General features: G+C 50.5%; 1 protein-coding gene across 1 annotated transcript in view; it reads right to left on the bottom strand.

Annotated features, from left to right (window-relative positions):
- The window catches only part of Sdk2 (sidekick cell adhesion molecule 2), a 274922-nt gene that overhangs the window by 138301 nt on the left and 113477 nt on the right, over nt 1–23144 (bottom strand). The window contains exon 2 of the mRNA XM_032912110.1: nt 15836–15995. Coding sequence (XP_032768001.1) covers nt 15836–15995 — 160 coding nt within the window. The remainder of the gene's footprint in view (nt 1–15835; nt 15996–23144) is intronic.

Here is a 23144-nt window from a genome sequence, read left to right as displayed (position 1 = left end):
GGACAGGTGGTCTTCGGGTGCAGCAGTGTGTCCCTGGCTAGAAACCATGATCAGGGCCAAGTCAAGCATGTTCCCACTGGCTAGGATCTAATTCTCTAGGAGTCTGGGGTCATGGAGAGAGACCATGGTGGCTGAAGGCCTTGGATTGGCTATGGTTGTCCCTTAGGCCTATGCCCAGGGTCTTTCAGGGAATGGACTGTTCTGGTCCTTATATTTGAATCTGAAAAAGGGCCTCTCTTCCTCAAGCCTACCTGAGCTCACAGGGACCTCTCTCCTCCTCTCCCCAGACTTCTGGAGCTTCCTGGGGCCTGAGAACCACCTCCCACGCTTGCCCATCCTGAGCCTGCACACCCTCCCATCTCTCAGCCTCTGGGGCTGAAGCTCCCACTAAAATCCCTCCTGTATCTCTCACCCCTGTTCCACGCCTACCCTCAGGAGTCTCTGCTGCCCCAAAGACTTGGGAAACCCTAAGGGAGAGATTGGGGTTGAATTTAGAGCCACAAGGCAGATATCAGAAAAGTGGGCCTTAGTGGGGGGGAAAACACTCAGGGGGGAGGAAGAGAAATCCCAGGAGGGGTTTCTGAGGGAGAGGTCTGTAGGAATGATGTAACGAGGATGGGTCAGGCAAGAAGGATAGCCCCAGGAAGCGTGGACATGATCAACTCTTTAGGCATTTGTCCTGGTCACCTGTCTGCACAGGCCTAGAGCACAGTGAGAGAGATCGAATTAATTTCTGTGTCCTGGCTGAGAGCCAAGGGTAGGGGGCGCAGGAAGGCGTAAGAAGGGCGGGAGGGGGGAAGCCCCTCAGGACAGCTGTGCTCTCTAGCCCAGCTGTGCGGGAAGAATCAATGATCATCTCATTTGCATGCCTTGAAAGGTCCCAGATCAGAAGCATATGGACCTCTGCGGAGCCCACCTCTCTCGGCCTCCCCGTGGACCTTGCGTGACCTACGCCCATCCATGTGTGATAGTTACTGGGGATTTGGGCCAGACTCAAGCACGTCAATTTCGGGAGATGGGATGATCAAATCCTTCTTAATTTGCATGTTAAGTTTCTTTGTCGTGGAAATAAATCGCCTCGGTTCATCAGAGACGAGCTTTTGGAGCCTCTCTTTGATAGGGCAGCAGCCAGCCCTTCATTTGCATTTTCCGAGCTTCCTACACTGAGGAATCTCAAGGTATAGTCACTGGTCACCAGGCTACAGGGACTGGCCATGGGGAATCCATTGCTTGTTGGGAAAGAGGACAAAAAATGAGAGAGAAGACATGTGGGTGGGTTTGCGAACTATCCCAGATGATTCCATGGTCCCTGTCCTGACCCAATTTGTGTCTGAGCCGGGACTCTGGACAAACTTTGCTTCTCTGGGACTTAGTCATCACTCCTCCTCCTCATCCCCTCCTTTCCCCCCTCCCCATCCTCCTCCTTCCCACCTCTTCTTCTCCCTCCTCTCTTCCCTCTTTCTATTCCTCCTCTGCTCCGTCCTCTTTCTCCTTTCTTCTTTCTATTCTACTCGTCTTTCTGTTTGTTTGTGTTGGGCAGAGCTAGCCCAGGATGGCCTGAAAATGGGTCTTCCTAGGTAGCCCAGGATGGCCTGAAAATGGCGCCAATCCTCCCATCTCAGCTTCCCATTTGCACACCCTCCAAGTCTCTGTATCAGTAAATGTGTCGTGACTTCCCATGCCACTTCGTGAGAACAGGAATGAATGTACCTGGAAATGTGAGGAGAAAGGCAGAGCCATAGCCACAGAGGGAGCCTAGGGCTTCATGAACATGTCCTGCCTGACCTACCATTCTTTGGTCTAGATCCCAGATATGTACCTGTGAGTACGTGGAGATATGGAGATGCTGACAGAATTTAGCAGATATCCACGTGGTGTTGGGGCAGAGTGGAACCTCTGATCCAGGGGCCTTATCTTCACTACAGTGAACCCCTATCAGGGCCCCTACCCATGACTATGGAACGATACTGAATCGAGCCAGCTCCTGACATCCTTCTATCTCTCTGGCAGGATGCTGCTCAGTCCTCTAGCCCAAGGGGATCAGAGTCGACCAGGTGGATTCTCGGGTGACCTGGGTTCCAATTACAACTCTGACACCGGTTCTCACCCTACCTCTAGGAAGTCATTTCTGCTCAGAGCCATGATGGGCCAGCTGTGAGACCAACGGCTTGGCCTAGATGCTGGACAAGGCCTTCTGTTGTGTCTGTGTCTGTGTCTGTGTCTGTGTCTGTGTCTGTGTCTGTGTCTGTGTGTGCCTGTGTGTGTGTGTGTGTGTGTGTGTGTGTGTGTGTGTGTGTATGTCTGTGTCCATGTGTGTGTGTGCCTGTGTCTGTGTCTGTGTGTGTGTCTATGTCTGTGTCTGTGTGTGCCTGTGTCTGTGTCCGTGTGTGTGTGTGTGTGTCCATGTCTGTGTCTGTGTGTGCCTGTCTCTGTGTCCGTGTGTGTGTGTGTCTATGTCTGTGTCTGTGTGTCTCTGTGTGTGTGTGTCTATGTCTGTGTCTCTGTGTGTGTGTTTATGTCTGTGTCTGTCTGTCTGTCTGCCTCTCTCTGTCTGTCTCTCTGTCTCTCTCTGTGTCTGTGTCCGTGTGTGTGTGTGTGTGTGTGTGTGTGTCTATGTCTGTGTGTCGCTGTGTGTGTCTATGTCTGTGTCTGTCTGTCTGTCTGTCTGTCTGTCTGCCTCTCTCTCTCTCTGTCTGTCTCTCTCTGTCTCTCTCTGTGTCTGTGTCTGGGATGCTCTCAAGGTCCTTGCTGTCCCTCCTCCCCACCCTCAGCATGCCCTTCCCTGGGCTCAGTTGAGTGAAACCCCTCTCTAAACCCAGTTTCTTTGGGAATGGAGGAAATGGAGGCCTCACTTCCTCTCAAATCAAAACCTATTAAAGCAAGCGTGTGAGGAAACAGGTTGCCATGGAAACCCAGCCAGCCAAGGTTTCCGAGACTTTGCCTGCCTTTTCTACCTTTCCACTTACACTCTGAACTTATTAGTTTTAATTGACATAATTATTGCAATGTCCACCGGAGGCCCAAGATGCCAGCTGTGCCCTGCCACCCACTGCCAGGCCTGACCCTCTGAGGCCATCCCCGTCGACCTTCTCTCTCCCATCTCCTCTCCTCTGGCTTTTCCTGCCACTCACAGAGGATGCTGGAGGCAGGCCCGTACCCTAGATAGGTCTAGGCAGAGCCTGTTCAGAGGCACATGAGGCTCCTCCCCAGGGAGTGAATGAGGTTTAGACTGTGCCTGGAGACGTTTCTGGGCATCTCTGGGGACTGTGTAAGGGGGCATCATGGATATCCAAGATCTATGACCACAGCCCACGTCCACTCAAAACAGAGTGTTGACCTCCCTACCAACACATTTGGTAAGGCTGCCTGGAGGAGGCTGGAGAGCCTTGTTTCTACATCAGAGAGCTGAGTTTAGGGTCCAGTTCAGAGTTGAGTGGGCATGGCCAGGCTCTGGGCTTCCCTGAGCCTTCATTTCTATGGGTACACAGGGAGAGATCTCACAACAGCCTTCCTTGTCTGAGGCCAAGGAGCTAGGGTATCAATAAAGGATGCCACGTGTGTTACAACATCGTTCAGATGCGCTAACACGGAAGGTAGAGATCCCACAGGGTCCTACCTTTAGTCAAAGGATGGCAGGCAACCAATGACTTCTGAGAAATGGAGACTTAGTCTTTCCCTTTAATTGGTTATCTGATACTAAGTGGCCAGTTCTGAAACCGTACACACACAAGCAGAACTAAACGGACCAGGTTTTATATATCTATGCGGGTGTGCACATGTAAGGGTCATGATCAAAGAAAAGGAGGCCACCAATTTGAGAAGGAGGGAGGAGATGCGGGAGGAAAAGGAAGGGGACAATGATGTAATCATATTTTGATTAAAATAAAATTTAAAAAGGATTTCAGAGAGTGACCATGTTCCAGTTTGCTTCCTATCACCGTGATAAAATGCCTGACCAAAAGCAACATAGGGAGGAGACGGTTTATATAGCTTACAGGTTACAGTCCCTCACCGAGGGAAGCCATGGCAGGCAGGAACTGAAGCAGAGGCTATGGAAGAACATTGCTTTATGGGCTTTTCCCCCACGACTTACCCAGTTCATTCTCTTATAACTCAGGGCTGCTTGGGTGGTGCTACCCACAGTGGGTGGGGTCCTTCCACATCAATCTTTGATTTAAAAAAGAGTCTTACAGGTTTACCTGCAGGCCAATCTGCTGAAGGCATTTTCCCAATTGAGGTTAACTAGACAGGAGAGGCAGCCTACTGGGTAGTGTAGAGAAGAGAAGGGGACAAAGGGGACCTCTAAGAGGATCCACTGGGTATCCAGCTGTCCCTGTCTTCCCCTGCCACTTTGATCTAAGGACCCTTAGGAATGGGAAGCTCTGGTTCCAGCTGAAACAAACTTGGGTATATCAGAGGCTTGTTGGACAAAGTCCCCTAAGGCTGGGTGACTTTCCTCTGTACATATAGAGCTTGGGGACATTTATTTTGGCTGTTACATTTGCAGAGGGTGTTAAGTGGCATCCAGCGGGCAGAGACTAGGGTTGTAGCCTATACCTTACCATGCATACAACAAAGAACTGTCCGTTAGTAGCAGGAATACCCAGGTTACGAAAGGCTGCTCTAGCTGTCTTTTCTCCCAGACAGAACAAGGCTGGGCCCCGAGGTTCCTTCGAGCTGTATGGAAGGGCCTGTGACTGCACACAGAGCTCTCTCCAGCCTTCCTGCTTTGTGGAAGGAGTCGGCCTCTGGGTCAGGGGAAGGACACCAGGCTGGGTCCCTTTCTCCTCCCAGCCCACCTCCCCACTCTCCCTACGGATTACGACATTTCTAAACTCGTTAACTTCTAATTACTGCTTTGCCTCCGCCCCAGCACACTGGCTTCATGCCATCTACATCTCTATTAAAATTCAATTTACGTCCATCATAGCGGATTCCTGAACTTGGGCGGGCTGACGTTGGCCATCAGTTTTCAGATGTCCGAAGCGATGGCCAGACTGGAGGCTGGAGCAGACAGAAGGGGGCAGACCTCAGCAAAGGAAAGGCTCTGATTATCTGGGACAGAATGGCGGAGACTCTCTGCAAAGGGGACAGGGTTGCCTGTTCCTCCCGAGGTGAGAGGGGTCAATGTTATTTTCTTGGGGGTTCTAGACCTCCCTTTCTACTTGAGAGTCATCAAGACTCAGAGGCTCATTCCCGTGCTAGGACTCATTCCCTCTAGGACTGCCTTGGGAGGTAGCCACTGGTTTCTCACTTGTTCCCATTTTAGAGACTTGGCAGTTGAGGCCAAGGACAAATCATTGGCTCAAAGGTGCATGGCAAGGGCCTAGGGGTGCAGGCCTGGGCTCCCCACTGTTGGTGCTATGCTAGATCTTAGAAGCTGAGCTGGAGTTTTCGAGGGCACAGATGTGTGGAGGAGGGGTGGCTGAAGGCAGAGGTATTAGACTGAGCTTTCCTCCTCTCTGGCTTTAGCTTGTGAGTGTCCCTGTTGCTTCCTTACCTACTTCTGCTTCCTCTGGGCCTGGGCCATCCTCTGACACGGGTGTCCCTCATGGAAACGTCTGGTACTTTTTTTGTGCTGTCTGGCCCCTCTTAATACTGGCACCACTATTTACTTCTGCTTCTGTCCTTATGGAGCAGGGATGGGCCCACTGTGTGACAAGCATCAACATCTGATTGTATGGGTCTGGGTGGTCAGTGATGTCACCTCCTCCTGCCAGGAGCATCTCCCTCGTGAGACCTGTCTGCACCTCTCAGCTCTTTCCTACGTAGGTCAAGGGCTGCATGATCCCAGAGCCATCCCAAACTTGCTCCTGTTACTGCCTCCTTCCCCTCCCTGCCCAGAACAACTGTCAGATGAATAGAGTGCCCACATCTGGGCAAGTGGGAGAACCTGGAGAAGAGGAACCAGAGTGAGCCACCAGACCAGGCAGGCCATCAAGCAATCGGTCCCTCGGTTTGGAGTGTTTGTTAAGGAGAGTGAACAGACAGACATGGGGTACTTAGAGCAGGGCCGGGCTGACTCTGGCTGATCGTCCTGGGAAGCAAAAGTCTTCTGCAGCATACGTGGCTAGCTGGGGCTATCCTCAAAGGGGTGGGGCTTGCAAGTGGCCTTATCCTGGGAAAGAACAAGCCCCCCTTCAGTCCTACCACTCCACCAGGGCAGCATGGAACAGGGGTGGGGAGTGATGGGGGAAGTAAGCAGGCTTGGGGTCTAGGAGATTACCAGAGAGACAGGACTCTCCAAATACTGCTGTGTGATCATGAGACGCTGCTGGCAGCTCCTAGTTGTCAGGCAGAAATAGTCAGTGTCCCAGAGTTGTTATAAGTAAAGGCTTTACTGGTTCTAGCCACCTACCCTGCTGGGAGTATAGGTGCCTTCTGGGAAGGCCACTAGCTTCTCTTCTCTGCTTCTGCCTCTGCGGTGGCTCTCACTTCAAGGAGGAGACTAGATAGAGCTGGTGGAGGAGGGAGGGACATGGTTGTTTAGCCTGCCAAGCCTGCCACCTTTTTCTCTGAAGAGGTTCAAAGGCTCTCTCTCTCTCTCTCTCTCTCTCTCTCTCTCTCTCTCTCTCTCTCTCTCTCTCTCTCTCTCTGTGTGTGTGTGTGTGTGTGTGTGCACTTGCACACATTGTCCCCCTGCTCCCCTCATTCTACCTCTCACAGGGCTGGCACGCACAGTCTTTCCCCCTCCTCTGAGGCTACCTCTGAGCTCCTAGATTTTACAGCTCCCTCTGCAGGATGTCAGTAGGGCAGTAGGGTTGGTTAAAGGGCCAGTTCCCCTGGCTTTTCCTCCATGCTGACTCTTCCCCACTGGACCAGCCTTGGGCACCTGATCCTAACGCCTCCAAAGAGGTCTTTGATTTTTTTTTACCCCACTGGGACAGAAGGGAAGCCAGTGACAGAGTAGGGGACAGAGAGGTCTAATCAGAAAGTCCGTGAGGGTCTGTCCAGGAAAGACAATGCCCTTGGGAGCCTGGAACGGCACCGGTTGTCTGCCTACCTAGCCTCCCAGTGCTTTATGAGCTCTGGGCTCCCTGTTTGCAGATTGGGTGTCCGAGGGTAATGATAATCAACTCACAGGGTTGCTATGAGAGGTTCAATGTGAAGTCTCTGGCTGGCATTGCCAGCTTCGCTAGACAATGGCTCTCCTCTGAACGTGTGCCTGGTTGGTTATCTATGTGTGGGAATCTGCGTGTGTATCCGGGGGACATCAGTCTCATCAAACACTTCTCTTCTTATTTAAGCGTGAAAGTAATTCCGTGGGGGTGGATCTCAGCACTGTGACACAGAATGATCTGACTGATGACCTTGTCCTCATTGTCCATAGTCTGCAATGTACATCGATCCCTGCAGACGGGCACGTAACTGAGGGCTATGCCCATGGCTCTGAAGAGAGCCCTCCCTGTGTACATTCCCAGACACATTAGACCATTTTGACCTAGACAAGTATCTTGTCTTTTCCTAGTCCCACAGCATGTCGCTACCAAGCCATCCCTTTGTAACACTGGGCATCTGTGAGGGTAGAGGGGTGGGTAGTAAGGCAGTAACCTTTGGGAGGGTTTCCTTGGCAGCTCTCCACACCTGTGAGAAATCTGACCTCAATGCTATTTCTTGGATCAGAATTCAAGAGTTGATTCCAAATGAACAAAGGCCTGTTACCAACAAGGAGCCACCCCAGCTCTTGCCGCTATGGGGTTCTTTTCAAAAGGCCTGAGGGCCGTGGCAGTGAGGTTGAACACCGGGTATTGGAAGAGGAGGTATACCGTCTGAATCCTGGATTTTGTCAGTTTGATGATCAGATCTGTCCCTGATTTAGTATGGAGACAGACAGCTTATGTGATCCTTAGGGCTCCATTTACTCCATGTCTGTTACGACGGGGATGCTGTTTGACTTGTAGACTCTCACGGACCTCACTAAGGAGATCACCACTGTGCACTGCTCTGAGAAGACAACGGAATCAGAGAGACTAATGTTGCCCACGGTTATAGAATCAGTAGGGCATTAGCCCACTATCGACAATGTAAACGTTTCTGCCTCTAGAGATGGGCAGGGACCTGCTCAGCAGCATGACCAGACTAGACATATAACAGCAACAATGAAGTCAGCAATGGACCATAGCTATGCTAGCCATTCTCTAAGATACAATGGAGCTAAAAAGATCTGGTTATACAGGGACACAGTGGCTATCACAACATCCCAGCATGGGTTGCTTCATGTGTATGCTGACGTGTCTCAGGCCCACAACATCCTTGGCTACGTAGAAGTCTTGTCCTTGTAATTCTGAAGAGGACATGGCTGGTGGTAGGGGACTACAGGACTGGGTTAGATAGCCAATCATTATTTTCATGTGTACTCTGCCTACTAATAAAAGCCAAGGTACTGTGAACTGGCCTGTCTCATTATGTCAGCAGCAGCCCCCTCTATAAATGGTCATCGTGTCTCTCAACTGGGTCACAAGGCCATGCCAACTGACTGACTTTGCTATCCATACTTCTGTGAGTTCACCCGTTCACATGATCATAATGATAGAATTGTCGAGGGTGCCTTTCTCAGAACACATCCTGGACATTAAGGAATGAATGATTGTACTTAGATGCATAGGACTGCCTTGGTGTATCTCTCTCACACACACATCCTCTCTTTGTCTCTGTCTGTCTGTCTGTCTGTCTGTCTTCTCTCTTTCTCTGTGTATTTCTGTGTCTCTCTGTCTCTCACTGTCTATCTCTCTGTATCTTTCTGTGTGTCTCTCTGTCTTTTTTTTTTTTTTGGGAGCTGGGGACCAACCCAGGGCCTTGCGCTTGCTAGGCAAGCGCTCTACCACTGAGCTAAATCCCCAACCCCTTTCTCTGTGTCTCTTTATGTCTCCCCGTGTCTCTCTGTCAATTTGTCATCTGTCTCCCTCCCTCCCTCCCTCCCTCTCTCCTTTCCTCCCTTTTTCTCTCTCATGCAGGCACCAGAATAAAGGTTTTCAGAGGTTGGCCATGAATGTAAACTTCTTCTTTTGAATGCAGGGTGGGCAGAATTTCCTATCTTATTTTCTCACAGTTTGCAAGTTTAGCCATTTCTCTGTCTGAAAATTGGACGTTATCACTCTGCAGGCTGAGTTTGTGTGTGACTGGAAGTCCCCACCACAGAACAGTCATGATAGAGGTGTGAGATGCTAATGGCCTGGTGTCTGTGTTGTCTTATGTGATCCTAAAAGAGTATTGAGGTAAGAAGGTTAAAAAGGGGGTGGTGGTGGTGGTGGAGACTTTGTGGGAGGCTGGCTGGCTGCTCCTTGACTGGCTTTGTGACCTTGTTTTCTTTTTTTGAGCCAAACTCAAAAAAGTGTTTAACACTGAATGAGGATGTACTGGAAGGATTCATGATCCTGCTTGAAGGGGCTGCACAGGCCAAATCCAGTCTCTCAGGAGTACAGGCTATCATAAGCCATGATAGACAGACGGAAACATAATGAGGACAAAGCACAAATACTTGAATGAATATATACATTCACTCATATAGAGTCACGTGTTTCGTGTTAATGTATATTTGAATGAAATAAAATTTATACTGATGCTAAGTTATTTTAAAAGGGGGTGTGATGGTTTGTATATGCTTGGCCCAGGGAGTGGCACTATTTGGAGGTGTGGCTTTGTTAGAGTGGGTGTGGCCTTGTTGGAGTGGGTGTGTCTCTGTGGGTGTGGGCTTAAGACCCTCATCCTAGCTGCCTGAAAGTCAGTCTTCCGCCAGCTAGGCCTCCAGATGAAGATGTAGAACTCTCAGCTCTGACTGCACCATGGCTGCCTGGATGCTGCCATGCTCCCACCTTGATGATAATGGACTGAACCTCTGAACCTGTAAGCCAGCCCCAATTAAATCTTGTCCTTATAAGAGTTGCCTTGGCCATGGTGTCTGTTCACAGCAGTAAAACCCTAACTAAGACAGGGGGCAAGAGGAGAAATGTGCTGTATTAGACAAAGGGTGACAATGTAACAGGATTGGGGGAAAGATCTCTTGTGGCCACAGCACAGTGAGGACTGACTCAAGTAAAGACCGACCAGTGGCTTCTGCACCACTGGGTGGGGAAATGGCTATAGAAAAGAAGTTTCCTCCATACAATCATGGCTGACACAGGAGGAGGAAAGAGATCTGGTGGACGCCATCTTAACCAGAGATCAAACCAACGGTCATGGCTGGGTCAATGGATCAGTCTATAACGTTCTTTCCAGGCAAGCATGAGGCTCTGAGTTCACTCCTCAGAACCCATTGTAAAAAAGTCATTTGTGGTGGTGCATGCTGAGAGTCCCAGCATCAGGAAGGTCCAGGAAGACTGTTGGCATTTGCTGGTCTAATGTGACTTCTAGACCTGTCTCCCAAATAAGATGGATGGCACCTGAGGAATGACATATAGAATTCTTTAGCTACTATATGAACATGTACATGTTCATATATGTACATACATGCACACATGTAAATGAGAAGAGTGTCACTGGTGACGGGATAGCCCAATGGTAGGTGCCTCCAGTATGAAACCTCTGGAGCATATCTAGGTCACACTGCCCAAATGAGAATGTGTACAGGACAACCAAACCGGAAGAATGCATGCTGGATGGAAATTTGGTAAAACTGTCTGCATCTCACATACATCCGTGCTAGTTAAGTGAGGGACAAAAAGAGTCAGGACAGTGAGATGTGAGGTGTGGCCCTCGACTATGTCCTGCACTAAATGGAAACCGAATGGCCATGGAGGAGAGGGCTGCTGGATGAAGAAAATGGAGAAATCTAGATGTGGGCTATACCAGCCATGGCAGAATCATATCCACGTTCTTTCTCCACCATGTCACAACGCTGTAGAAGAGTTTGCCCCGAAGAACTGTTACCCAATAGGGAAGCTATGTGATCCTTAAACGACTGAGCAAAAGCAGTGTGTGTGCGTGTGTGTGTGCATGTATGTGTGCATGTGTGTGTGTATGTGTGTGTGTGCATGTTCGTGCATGCATGTGTGTGTATGCGTGTGTGTGCATGTGTGTGTGCGTGTATGTGCTCACGCACGTGCATGCACGTGTGTATGTGGGGAGAGAAAGGGTCCCATGTGAGTGACGGGTAAATGTTAAGATGGTGCAGGTGTTCATAGCACGGCAGCTACCATTCTCCTAAGACTCGGCAGTTTTCAAAAGGGAAACATAAAAGTCAGAAAAAGTACCTGCTGGAGCCCAGCCCTCCGCTGGGCACCGGGTGGGATGTGGTAGAAACAAGTGGCTTCTATCCTCCCGGCATCCTTTCTCCCCATGTCTGTTAATGTCCTTTGTCCTCTTTAACTACCTGTGGCTGGGTGTGTGGGGAATGCCTACACTATAGGGCACATGACACAGGACTGGATGGCTGCAGGGTGGCCTGCTATTGTCCGTTGTAATAGTTGGAGATGATTTGAGTTTGTCCAATCAGATCCTTTTCTGCCACTTTATCATTAAAGCTTCTAGGGGAATTCCTCAGAATCATGCAGCTGTAACCTGCCACACCTGGATGTGTCAGGGTCACTCGCTACGTGGGAATGAAGCTGAATCTAGAGGCAGGCACAGCAAAAGGGTCTATAGGGGCGAGGGCCAGGAGACGTCAGATTCTAGGTTCTAAGACCCAAGGTCCCTGGAATTATCAAGGTTACCGAGGCTCTTACCTCAGTCCTGTGGTCTGTTCATAGTGTCCTATATAAATGTTTAGAAGGCAAAGGATCAGGGGATGTTAGTCATAAAGGTGGGTGGGGGGAGAGAGAGAGAGAGAGAGGAGAGAGAGAGAGAGAGAGAGAGAGAGAGAGGAAGGAGAGAGTATATATATGTATATATGACACATATGAGATATGTATGAGACATATATATACACACATATATATTTAGATGAGACATTTCTCTCTATATATTTATATACATTTGCATGTACATATAGTGTCTTAGTTAGGGTTCACCGCTGTGAACAAACACCATGACCAAGGCAACTCTTAAAAGGACAACATTTAATTGTGGCTGACTTACAGGATCAGAGTTTCTATCCAGTGTCATAAAGGTAGGGACATGACAGCATCCAGGCAGGTATGGGGTAGGAGGAGCTGAGAGTTCTACATCTTCATCTGAAGGCTGCTAGCTGAGTGCTGGCTTCCAGGAAGGTAGGATGAGGGTCTTAAAGCCCACACCCACAGTGACACACCTACTCCAACAAGGCCACACTTTTTTTTTTTTTTTTTTTTTTTCGGGCTGGGGATCGAACCCAGGACCTTGCGCTTCCTAGGCAAGCGCTCTACCACTGAGCCAAATCCCCAACCCCCACACGTTCTAATAGTATGTGCTGAGCATATACAAACCACCACAAATGGTTTTCTGAAAGTCATTTGGATGGGGCCCAGGAAGGGCTGGGAGAGCCTGGACAGGGACAAGAGAAAAAGGACATGCAGGAAGTGTCTGGAAACCCATAAACGGTCTGACTTGCTGACAGTGTCCACCCTAGCATATCATACCTAGCATGAGGTCAAGAGATGCCGCCGGAAGCCGACCATGAAGAGTTCTAAGGTCACCCCGAGGAGCTTAGCCCTAACTCACAGTCACAGCTAGTTTTTGATGAACAGACCATCCGACTGGCTTCACATTCGGGTATCTCGTTGCCACCATACCATGCGAGCCGACGTCCCTGCTGCGCCGAAGCGAAGGGATGTGCTTCCCAAGTGGAAGCTCATTTATTTCCCTGGATGGCTTCCCCCCAACACAGCCATAAACTGGGATATTTGCATTCTCCCCACTGCTTTGTTTTCTAGAATTTGCAGAGCGCAGTTAGCAGAGACACCGCTAAGGATACACATTAAGGAAACAATTGTAGCGATCTTTTCTCCTTGAGAGGCAGGGTGGTGGATGGGGAAAGGCATTTAGCTCTGGAGTCTCGCTGCTAATCTTTTTTAAAAAAAGTGTGTGTGTGTGTGTGTGTGTGTGTGTGTGTGTGTGTGTGTGTCGCTAATCTTTTTTAAAAAAGTGTGTGTGTGTGTGTGTGTGTGTGTGTGTGTGTGTGTATGCGTGTGCCGTGTGTGCACATGCGCATGCCACAGCACCTCAGAGGACAACTTTTGGGAGCTGCTTCTCCCCTTCCACCTTTGAAGTGGAGTGTCTCCTAGTGTTTCCACCACGTCACCCAAACTTGGCCCAGTGTACCCCAGGTGAGCGGGCCACCGATTCTCCTGTCTTCACCTCCTACTGAAGAGAGCTAGGTCTTCACCTCCTACTGTAGAGAGATAGGATTACAGATGTGCACCACCACATCTGGCTTTTTACATGAGTTCTGGGAGACCCAATTCTGGCGGTCGGGTTTGTAAGTGCTTTTACCCACAGAACCACTCTCTGACCTCCTCGGCTCCTCTTTGGGGCTCAGCTTACCCAGCTGACCTTGGGTGGGTCCTCTGAGCTCCAGTTTCTGCATCAGTGGAATTCCTGGGTTTGTTGGCAGGATCCAGTGACATTATTCCAAAGCCCACATCACCAAGCCAACCCTCTGTGAGTTCTTTCTTCACTGACGATGACTATCGTCATCATAACTTTCACTGACTGTGTTTTGGGGGGGTGGTTCTGTTTTTGAGACAGGATTTCATTTTATCCTTTTTAGCCCAGGCTGGCCTAAAACTTGCTAAGTAGCATAGGGCAGTCCTGAACTTAATATTCTTCTGCCCTTAGACTCTCGTGGGCTGGGATTGTAGACTGTGCAATCATTGGCCTAGCCAGCAGAAGTTAGATCCCGACTGCTCCCTAGCAGATGCTGTGGCCAAGAACCATTGCCAAAGGGTAGCCCACACCAATGGTGATCAGAGCTGATCCTTAAAGGGGATCCTTGAGGGGATAATGGCTTCGTTGGCAAAACACACACGGTGACAACATGGGGGCCTGACTTTGAGTCTCAGAACTTTCGGGTTTTTTCTTCTTCTCCAAACCTGGCCTGGGAGCATGTACTTGTACTTCTAGTGCTGGGGAAACAGAGACAGGCTTATCCCTTAGATTCAGTTGTCTCCCAGCCTCACTGAATTGCTAAGCTCTAGACCTGTGAGACACCTGTCTCAAAAACCAAGGCAGATGGCGCCCAAGGGAGAACAACAAGTGAGGTCATCTTCTCGCTCCAGACATGAATGAACACATGTGCACTCATATTTGCATGCATGTCTGTATACATATGGGCATGTACATACGTGCCTATATGTGTGTGCATGTGTGCACACACACAAACATACACCACACACACATACACATACACAGACACATACACATGCATACACACACGCACACACACACACATACATACATAGACTCACACACAGACACATGCACACACACAGAGACACATATATACACATACATACAGGCACACACACATGCACACAAATACACACACATGCGCACGCACGCACACACACACGGACATGTACATACACAGACACAGACACACACACACACACACACACACACCAGATCCTTTATCTGATCTGGGCTTTCCTGCTCAGTGGTGCCCACCTGTGCCCTGGCAGTACAGGGAACCACAGAGGGGCTCTGATTTAGTAGGGAGCAAAGCCTCTTCCTTTGAGATCCTAATCCAGCTTCCTAGTCACGGGCAAGCAGGAGGCTGCTTCTGAACCCTACCTGAAAGTTCTTGCTATCCCATTCAGCCATCCCAAGTTCATGTATGGGATCTTCACACACTGTCAACTGTTCCCAATGATGTCAGTGGCAGTCAGAAAAGGCTCCAGGTCCTCAAATGAAAGCCACCATGTAGGACGCTTAGAGAGGTCCTTCTGGCCACCTTATAGGGGGTTCATGCCTAGAATAGCTAGCAGTGGATGAGGAGCTCTTGTTTTCTGTCCAGTGTTCTCCACAGACCCCACAGATGGGATGATAGCCCCCCTGCCCTGGCCTCTTCTTCCTTATGGGCTAATGTGGTCACCCTGCACCAGCTGAGCCACCGGAAGGTCACAGACTGAGAATGGAGGTCGCCCCAAGCTCTGGCCTCCTTGCTTCATAACGGAAAGGGTGGCGGTGGAGAGAAGACGGACAGATGCTCCAGCCGTGAGTCCCCCTCTTCTCATTTGCATTCCCGTCCCTGGTGACAGATTTGTATCAGCGTCCCCTGGGCAGGACAATCTTGTTTCCCCAACAAAAACCGATTATGCACATCAGGCTTGGGGATTAATCACAGGCAAGGGGCTCGGAGCCAATAAGAAAGGCAGAGATGGGAGGATAAGAGTGGGAGGAGGGAGCACCAGATTCCTGCTCTGCGGGGGGAGGGGGGCAGGGTGTGAGCGGGAGGCCAGGCTCCCCTGGGGGAGGGCCCTCTCAGTCATGTGACAAACCCATTTGTGCCAATCCCACATTCCCCCTCCTCCCCGACCCCACTTGTCCCTATTCAGCCAGAGCTAAGGGAGAGAAGAGTCACCAAATCTAATACTCAGGACCTGCCCCCTTCGTGCCCCATCTGCGCTACTCCCTGAAGAAATGTTTCCTGTGCTACCGGCCCACTAATTGCTGTCTCCCACTGAATCTAAGCTTCATTCGATAGAACTTTCTAGAGGTGATGGGGTTCTTTCCTGCAGGTAGGTGAGGGGAGACTGGTTACATCCTCAACCTCACCTCTGCCCCATCTGGTACGCTATGGGTAGCACCCAAGCCTGCCACTCAGCCATCCCACTTAGGTATGGTTTCCAGAGCAGGGCCGTCGCAGCCTCTCAGAAGTATCACATGGGAGCCTGTGGTTCCCGTTTGTACCCAGGCCTCTCACCCTCTTTCCTCTGGATAGGGAGGTAGCTGGCTCCAGGCAGATGGGAGGTGGGGACTTTACCTGTACTCCAGCGAGAACCGGGTCAGCTCCCGGTTGTTGTGCAACCACTTGAACTCCAGCGGCCAGCTGCCCTCAGCCATGCAGGTGAGCACCAGCCGGTTCCCTTCCAGATGCACCTGTGTGCGCACTGGCTCCGTCTTGAAGTATGGCGGTACATCATCTGCGGGAAACAGGTACAGAGGCACCGGTTAGCACTTGCTGAGCACCACCTGTTGGCCCACTGAGCACCCAAGGCAGACAGAATGGGGACGGCTGGGTACCCTGCCCCAGGTCATTCATTGAGAAGGAGTCGATTTGACTCCAGGGCTTGTGTTCAGCATAGAACTTCCCCACCCACCATCCAAAGCCTTGCCTGCTTCCCCTCCTTCCTCTCTGCCCAGCTTCTGCCTCTGCTCTACCCCCTCCTCGCTCCCATCACCTCTTTTTTTTTTTTTTCCTGTTGTGGAGTCGTGTCTGGTTCTCTTTCTTTGCTTCTGGGTCTTAAACGTCTAGAGAAGAAGCAAGAGGGCCCACTGGGCCTCAGTCAAAGGGAATGTAAGCTTCACCAAGGAAAACACAGAGCCTGTGGTGTGAGGAGATGGCTCAGTTATGCCAGTATGAGGATCCAAGTTCGAATCTCCAGCACCCACATAAAATTCCAGGCTTTGCCATGCACAACTGTAGCCCCCAGCACAGTTGTGGGGCAGAGACAGGAGATTCCCCCAGGCTTACTGAATGCCAGCCTAGCTCCAGGTTAATGACAGGTTATGTCTTTGGAAGATAAGGCATGGGGTGACAGCAGGGTTCTCAATGGCCTCCTCTAGCATGTATGTTCATGCATGGGTGAGTGTACCTGTCTACACACACACACACACATACACACAAAATGGAAAAAGGAAAAAGAAAAACAGGGAGTTGAGGTGACATAAAGCTCCAAATGACAGAGGGCTCCCTCCCCGAAGCTGGAAAATACTTCTAAGGCAGTCTATGTGGTGAACCCCTCCAACACCAGGCTGCTGGCCCCCAACCAGCCAGCTAGCCTCAACCAAGTTAGTCCTGGTAGCTGCAACATTTCCCTGCAGAGTCACTGCATCTGTCTGTACCTGGTGCAGCCACACAGAGCATGGAAGCTCAAAGCTCCTTCAAAATGAGTAGTGGGCTTGGGCAAATGGCTTGTAATGGAGCAGAGCCTTTTGCCTTCTAGCCAGTGAGGAAGAAGACAGAAGCAAGGCGTGGGATTGGACTGGGGTATTGGAGGAAGGATGGCGGGGTGGTGGAGGAGGGGGAGGAGAGCTCCCAGAATGCCTTTGCAAGGTGGAGAGCGGATGTCAACATCTGGAAAGAAGATGGGTAGAGTTGCTAGCCCTCTCAGGTTCTACTATTTTAGAAGGTTCCACACATGCTCATTTGATCCTCATAGTGACCTAATGACTCCAGGGAACGGGACATATGCTTTAGAAAGGGCACAGTGAGGTCTGGTCTGCAGAACCTGTTGGAAATCACACAGCAGAGAGGAAAAAGTCAAACTACAGAAGCAGCTACCTCCTTTAGGGAAGCTGGGGCTACCTCCCCAAAAGAAATACCCGGACCAGGGCTTAGAGGAATGGGTGAGTACCAGACAAGAACCAGACTCAGAGTTTGTGCTCTGGGCCAGGTGTCAAAAGCCTACTCAGGACCTTTCTACACACCACTTAGATGCAGATACAGGGTCAAATCCCATCTTTCCAGCTAAATCTATAAGCTTCCTGTAGGTCCTGAGGGCTTAGAGCCACAGAGGAAGTTGAGAGGAGAGAAGGCTGGGTGCCCTGACCTCCAGGCCAGTGGCAGGGACTCAGCAGCTACAGACTGCCATCTTGCATTCACCCCACGACTGGCCAGCTATGTGGCGAGGGCAAGTGCTGGCTCCTTAGAGTCTCAGTTTCTCCATCCCTGGATATGGAAGGGAAATGGCAGGCACAGGCTGAATGAAATAATGGCTGTCACAGTGCTGGCCCAAGCCGCCTTCCGGGGACAGATGCTCTGCACAGGATCACCTGCTTCTGTGTGAGTGTCTGTGGCAGGGATGGGCGTGGATGTCCTCAGTGCTGTCCTGGGTCATGCTCTTCCCCCACCCCCAAAGCCTAGAGCTGGAAAAGCACCTGACAGCCTGCTTTGGGACCAAGGAAGGGATCAAAAGAAAGGAAGAGAAAGGGAGTACCGTGAGGGGCTGGGAAGGGGTGCTCTGGGCCCCTTTGCATGTCAGGTCCACTTCCAGCATCCTCTTCCTGGCTCTCCCAGCCTCAGGTCTAACCAGCATGGGGCAGACATGGCCAGGTTTACCTTTTGTTTCTAGGTCTCACCTGGGCTCAAGGACTGATTTATGCCTCAGGAAATGTTATAATAGGCTCTTGGGGACGAGTAGTGCAGCACCCTTAAACCTTATAGCCTTGTACTCAACTTACATACCCAGTTTTATGAATGTGTAAATTGCAGTTGCAGAGGTAGGTGTGTGTGTGTGTGTGTGTGTGTGTGTGTGTGTGTGTGTGTGTGTGTGTGTGTGTGTGTGTCTCCTTGAGTCCCTGCCCCAGAGAGCAAGCCCGAGAGTAGTTTGGAGAGCCAAAGGCCCTTTTGTGCTCACCCCTTCAGCTCTGGGTTTGATCTCCAGCACTGAACAGATCAGGCAGGGTGGTATGCAGCTCTTCTCCCAGCACTCACGGGGTGAGGCAGGAGGATCAGCAGTTCAAGGTCCCCTGGACTACAAATTAGCTACTGAGTGAGGCCAGCCTGGGCTACATGAGACCTTATATCAAAAACAGATGGAGCAGTTGAATGAATGCCTCTTTTTGGGTCACCAAAGCATAGTCCTTCTCAAGGTGATTGTGCCTCTGGGGTTCTGGGGCCATGGCCGGCTGGGTAAAGAGAGACTAGCAGGTACCTGTTTGCCAGGGAGAGTTACTTGCCACCTCAGGAGGCAGCCAGCACTGCTCTCGCTTAACAAATGGGCACACTCTCACTTCAAAGGCGCATTCATATTCTCCAGCAGCTTTCAAGAGCCCTTTGAATCGAGTTTTTGAAAACCCTCTGTTTGAGGCTGTCATTGCTCGTTTGTTTTAAAACAATAACATTCCTGGCCCTGCGTGATTAAATCCCTTCCTTGGATGTGGGCTGACTCAGAGCCAGCATTGAGAAGAGGAGGAGGAGGAAGAGGAGGAGGAGGAGGAAGAAGAGGAGGAGGAAGAGGAGGAAGAGGAGGAGGAAGAGGAGGAGGAAGAAGAGGAGGAAGAGAAAGAGGAGGAGGAGAAGGAGGAGGAGGAAGAGGAAGAGGAGGAGAAGAAGGAGGAAGAAGAAGAGGAGGGAGAGGAGGAGGAGGAGGAGGAGAGAGGAGGAGGAGGAGAAGGAGGAAGAGGAAGAGGAAGAGGAAGAAGGAGGAGGAAGAGGAGGAAGAGGAGGAGAAGAGGAGGAGGAAGAGGAGGAGGAGGAGGAGGAGGAGGAGGAGGAGGAGGAGGAGGAGGAGGAGGAGGAGGAAGAGGAGGAGGAGGAGGAGGAGGAGGAGGAGGAGGAGGAGGAGGAGGAGGGGGAGGAGGAGGAGGAGGAAGAAGAGGAGGAGGAGAAGGAGGAGGGTAGGAGAGGAGGAGGAGGGTAGGAGAGGAGGAGGAGGAAGAGGAAGAGAGGAGGAGAAAGAAGAGGAGGAGGAGGAAGAGGAGAAGGAAGGAAGAGGAGGAGGAAGAGAAGGAGGAGGAAGAGGAGGAGGAAGAGGAGGGGTAAGGAGGAGGAGAGTGGATGGGTGTGTTTGCACACACATGTGAGCACACACGTGCTCTGCACCTAGACACCTAGCATCTGTGGGCTCGCTCACGGGCCACTTGCTGCAGGGCTGAATTTACCAGTTCACTGCCCAGGCCCCAGGAATGAACACCCTGAGCAAATGCCTTGCTCTTGCTCTCAGATGGTTTGATTTCAGTGGCTGCTGGAGATAACGGCCTTGGGGGATGACGGGGAAAAGATCCCATGCTTGCACACCTGCAGGGTATTATGCTGGGTCTTGATCCTCCCCATCCCTCCTCTCATGTTATCCTCCTCAGGTGACACAGAGAGACTGGGGCCCCAGGCCACTGCTCTGAGGTCACCCTTGCTCTTGTGATCCTTGCCCTCTGGACACAGGGATCCTGGGAGGGAGGCTCCATCCAAAGGAAACACTGGGAAGTGCACCAGAAAGTAGGAGCTGGCTGGGAGCTGGGATGCAGTCCGCAGAAGGATAGATGGCTGCGAGGGGGGTAGTTGTACTTGTATGTGCATTTGCATGTGCATGTGTATGTATGTATTACCAGTGTGTACATGTCCATGTATGTATCTGACATGTCTGGGTACATCTGTTCCCTCCCTGCATATCTGTACAGGGACAACTGTCTCACGTCGATGCTGTGAGTTCACAGGAAGGTAGAGACCACAGACTGGAGATTGTTTCCTCTCTGCACCTCACTTCCCTTAGCTGTAAGTTGGGGACATATTTATCATGAAGACAAAATAAAGGAGCCCAGACCAGAAGTTGGCATTATGCTTAAGGGACAGCTATTGCTCTTAGATATGGCTGGGCACATTGTGCTGGAGAGAAACTTGCATGCTCTGTTAGCTGAGGCTGGTAGGTCTCCTCTGTTTTCATTTTCAGATGAGGCGATACTCAACCTGTGGGACTGTGTGTACACTACAGCCCCGCTAGCCAGTGAGAAGGGTAACTGCGCACAGAGCATTCTGGGTAAATAGAATCAACAGTATGAAAATGTCATTCTTCCAAATCTCTCCTCAGTTTGAACCCTCTCCAATTTTTATTAAAATATTTAAATTGACGATGACGAGGGTGATCATATGCATGCGTGGGCAGGTGCTCATGTGTCAGAGCATCACGCTGTGGAGATGAGAGGAAGTCAGTTCTCTTCTTCTACCATGGGCTCAGGTTATCAACCTCACCCATCAGCCTTGTAAGACAGGAGCTTTTACCCACTGATCCACTTTGCCATCCCCCATCCCCCCTGTTTACAAAGTCTGGTCCTTGGCATTCATGTTGGCCAGTTCATAACTGTCTGTAACTCCGGCTCTGGGGAACCTGATGCTTCTGGACCCTGATGCTTCTGGACCCCGGGGCACCTACGCTCACACACACACACACACACACACACACACACACACACACACACACACACACACACTGCAGACTCCAAACCAAAATAACTTTTGGAAAAGTCTGGATGATGGGAGGAGAAAGGCTACCCTCGCTATTGAAGTGTAAGGCAGAGCTGCATCCACTTGAACAGTGTGGTCTCTATGAATAGTTCGATGAGACGATGGTCTCAGATTCTAGAAATAAACCCAAATACATAATAGGAACTTTCAACGTGTGACGGGAGCTGAATTCCAAATCAAGGCAGAGGTGAGGGGTGGGGAGGAGCAATTATTTAGCATACGGCTTTGGAACAGCCAGAGAGCCATGTGGGAATAAAATATAAAATTGAATATCTTCCTCACACTTTACCTCAAAATAAATGCTGGAGAGATTGATGTTTTAAACATGAAAATGAAATTCTAAAAGAACTAGGCGGCGCAGGGGGCTGGGGGGGTGGTGGATGAAATCACAAAAGTTTAAAAATACACAATGCTGGTGGATTTAAGTTCCTGCCAAGTACTTTCTAAGTACCACGAGAGCTCCAGACGGTCAGGAGACAGACGATGCCTTCAACTCCATGAAAATTCTTTAGAGGGAAGAGAAAAACCCACACATCAGAAGCAGCAGCACATGACAGACCGGGGGATGATATTCTCGACACTTCTCATAGGAAAGATCTAAGTGTCCTGACGAAAAAAACGTTTCCAGCCACTGGCCGGGTACAGTATCACAACACCTTTAATCCCAGCACTTGGGAAGCAGAGGCAGGTGGATCTCGAGGAGTTCGAGGCCAGCCTGGTCTATAGACTGAGCTTAATCCGTCCAAGACTACAAAGTGAGACCCTGCTTCACAAAACGTGTTTTTATGGATCTGAAAGATTATACATGCAGGAGAAATGGGTAGTGAGAGGGTGTGAATGGTCCAGAGAGAAGAAAGACAGAGTGGGGATGCTTGACCTCGTGAGACGCCTCAACTGAGTCACAAGAGGGTCCTCTTCTCCCCACTGGCCAAAGTGTGAGAGTAGGAGGTCCAGGGGACTGGTGTGCCGGGAACAAGTACCCAGAGGGACACACTTCTTGCGGGGCTGGGACCTGGAATGCCATGTCTGGAGTCACAGCCCTCCCATTCCTTCATCTTTCCCCTCCACCTATGCATATGTGAGAGGGCAGTGTCTCAGAGCTGGGACACGGTTTGAAACACTTGCGTGCTGATGCAGAGGACACAGGGTACAAGAATGAGTATATCTCCAGCATGAGACTTGTCCATAAGAGGTGACCCCAGAACAACCTTTGAGAGCCACTATTGAGTAACAAGTGTCACAGAATCTGCTATTGCTTGTATAGAAGTTGTCACAATCTCATTTATTTATAGACAGGGTTTCCTGTAACTAATTCATTCTAAACTGAACTCCTGATCTAGAAAGATTGCCTACATCTCCACGGTGCTGGGGTTGTAGGCATACGCCATCACGCCTGGTTTATGTGGTATCGGGGATTGAGGGCCATGTGCATAACAGACAGGCAACCAACTGAGCTCCAACCTCCAGCCCTTTGCATAGAAAAATGTACTCTCTGTGTAGCTATGGGCTTTTTCTAGGGAGTGAAGCATTTGGGAAACCTGATTACTGGGTGTGTGTCTTGCGTGTCTGTGCATGTACATGTGTGTGCACGCATGTGCTATCTCCTCACTCTCCCCCATTCTGTCATTCCCATGCTGTGGATCCCGGCACACGATGTTCACTCATGGCCAGATGCATGTATCCGTGGGAACCCGTGTGTGTATACGCGCAGCGAGAGCGGTTATGGGCCAGCCACACTGGGGTGGTTTATGGGGGACAGGGGAAGGACTGGGGACAGGGGATGGCCCTCTGTGTGTGATTCTGGGGTGTCACACATCCCCATTCATGAGAGATGGAGCGCTATGAATGACCCGCTGCCTGCAGAGGCTGGCCAGAAGTCTTACTGCTAAATTCCCTTAACAGGTCAGGAGGCCCTGTCTGCCATTTCCTTCTGACATTGCCACTAAATACCCTCATTGTCACCCTTAGATGCTAGGCTGAAAGCTAAATAGCTCCATATAGAAGCTAGTCTCAATTTAACCTGCCTCCTTCCTTTATCCGCTCCACAGCATAATATCAGCCTTCACCTGATTGGCCAGACTCCCTCTGCCTCATCTTTCAGGGCTGCCTACTT

Source organism: Rattus rattus, chromosome 9 (genome assembly GCF_011064425.1).
Source record: "Rattus rattus isolate New Zealand chromosome 9, Rrattus_CSIRO_v1, whole genome shotgun sequence".
Taxonomy (NCBI): domain Eukaryota; kingdom Metazoa; phylum Chordata; class Mammalia; order Rodentia; family Muridae; genus Rattus; species Rattus rattus.
This window is presented reverse-complemented; position numbering and strand designations above follow the sequence as displayed.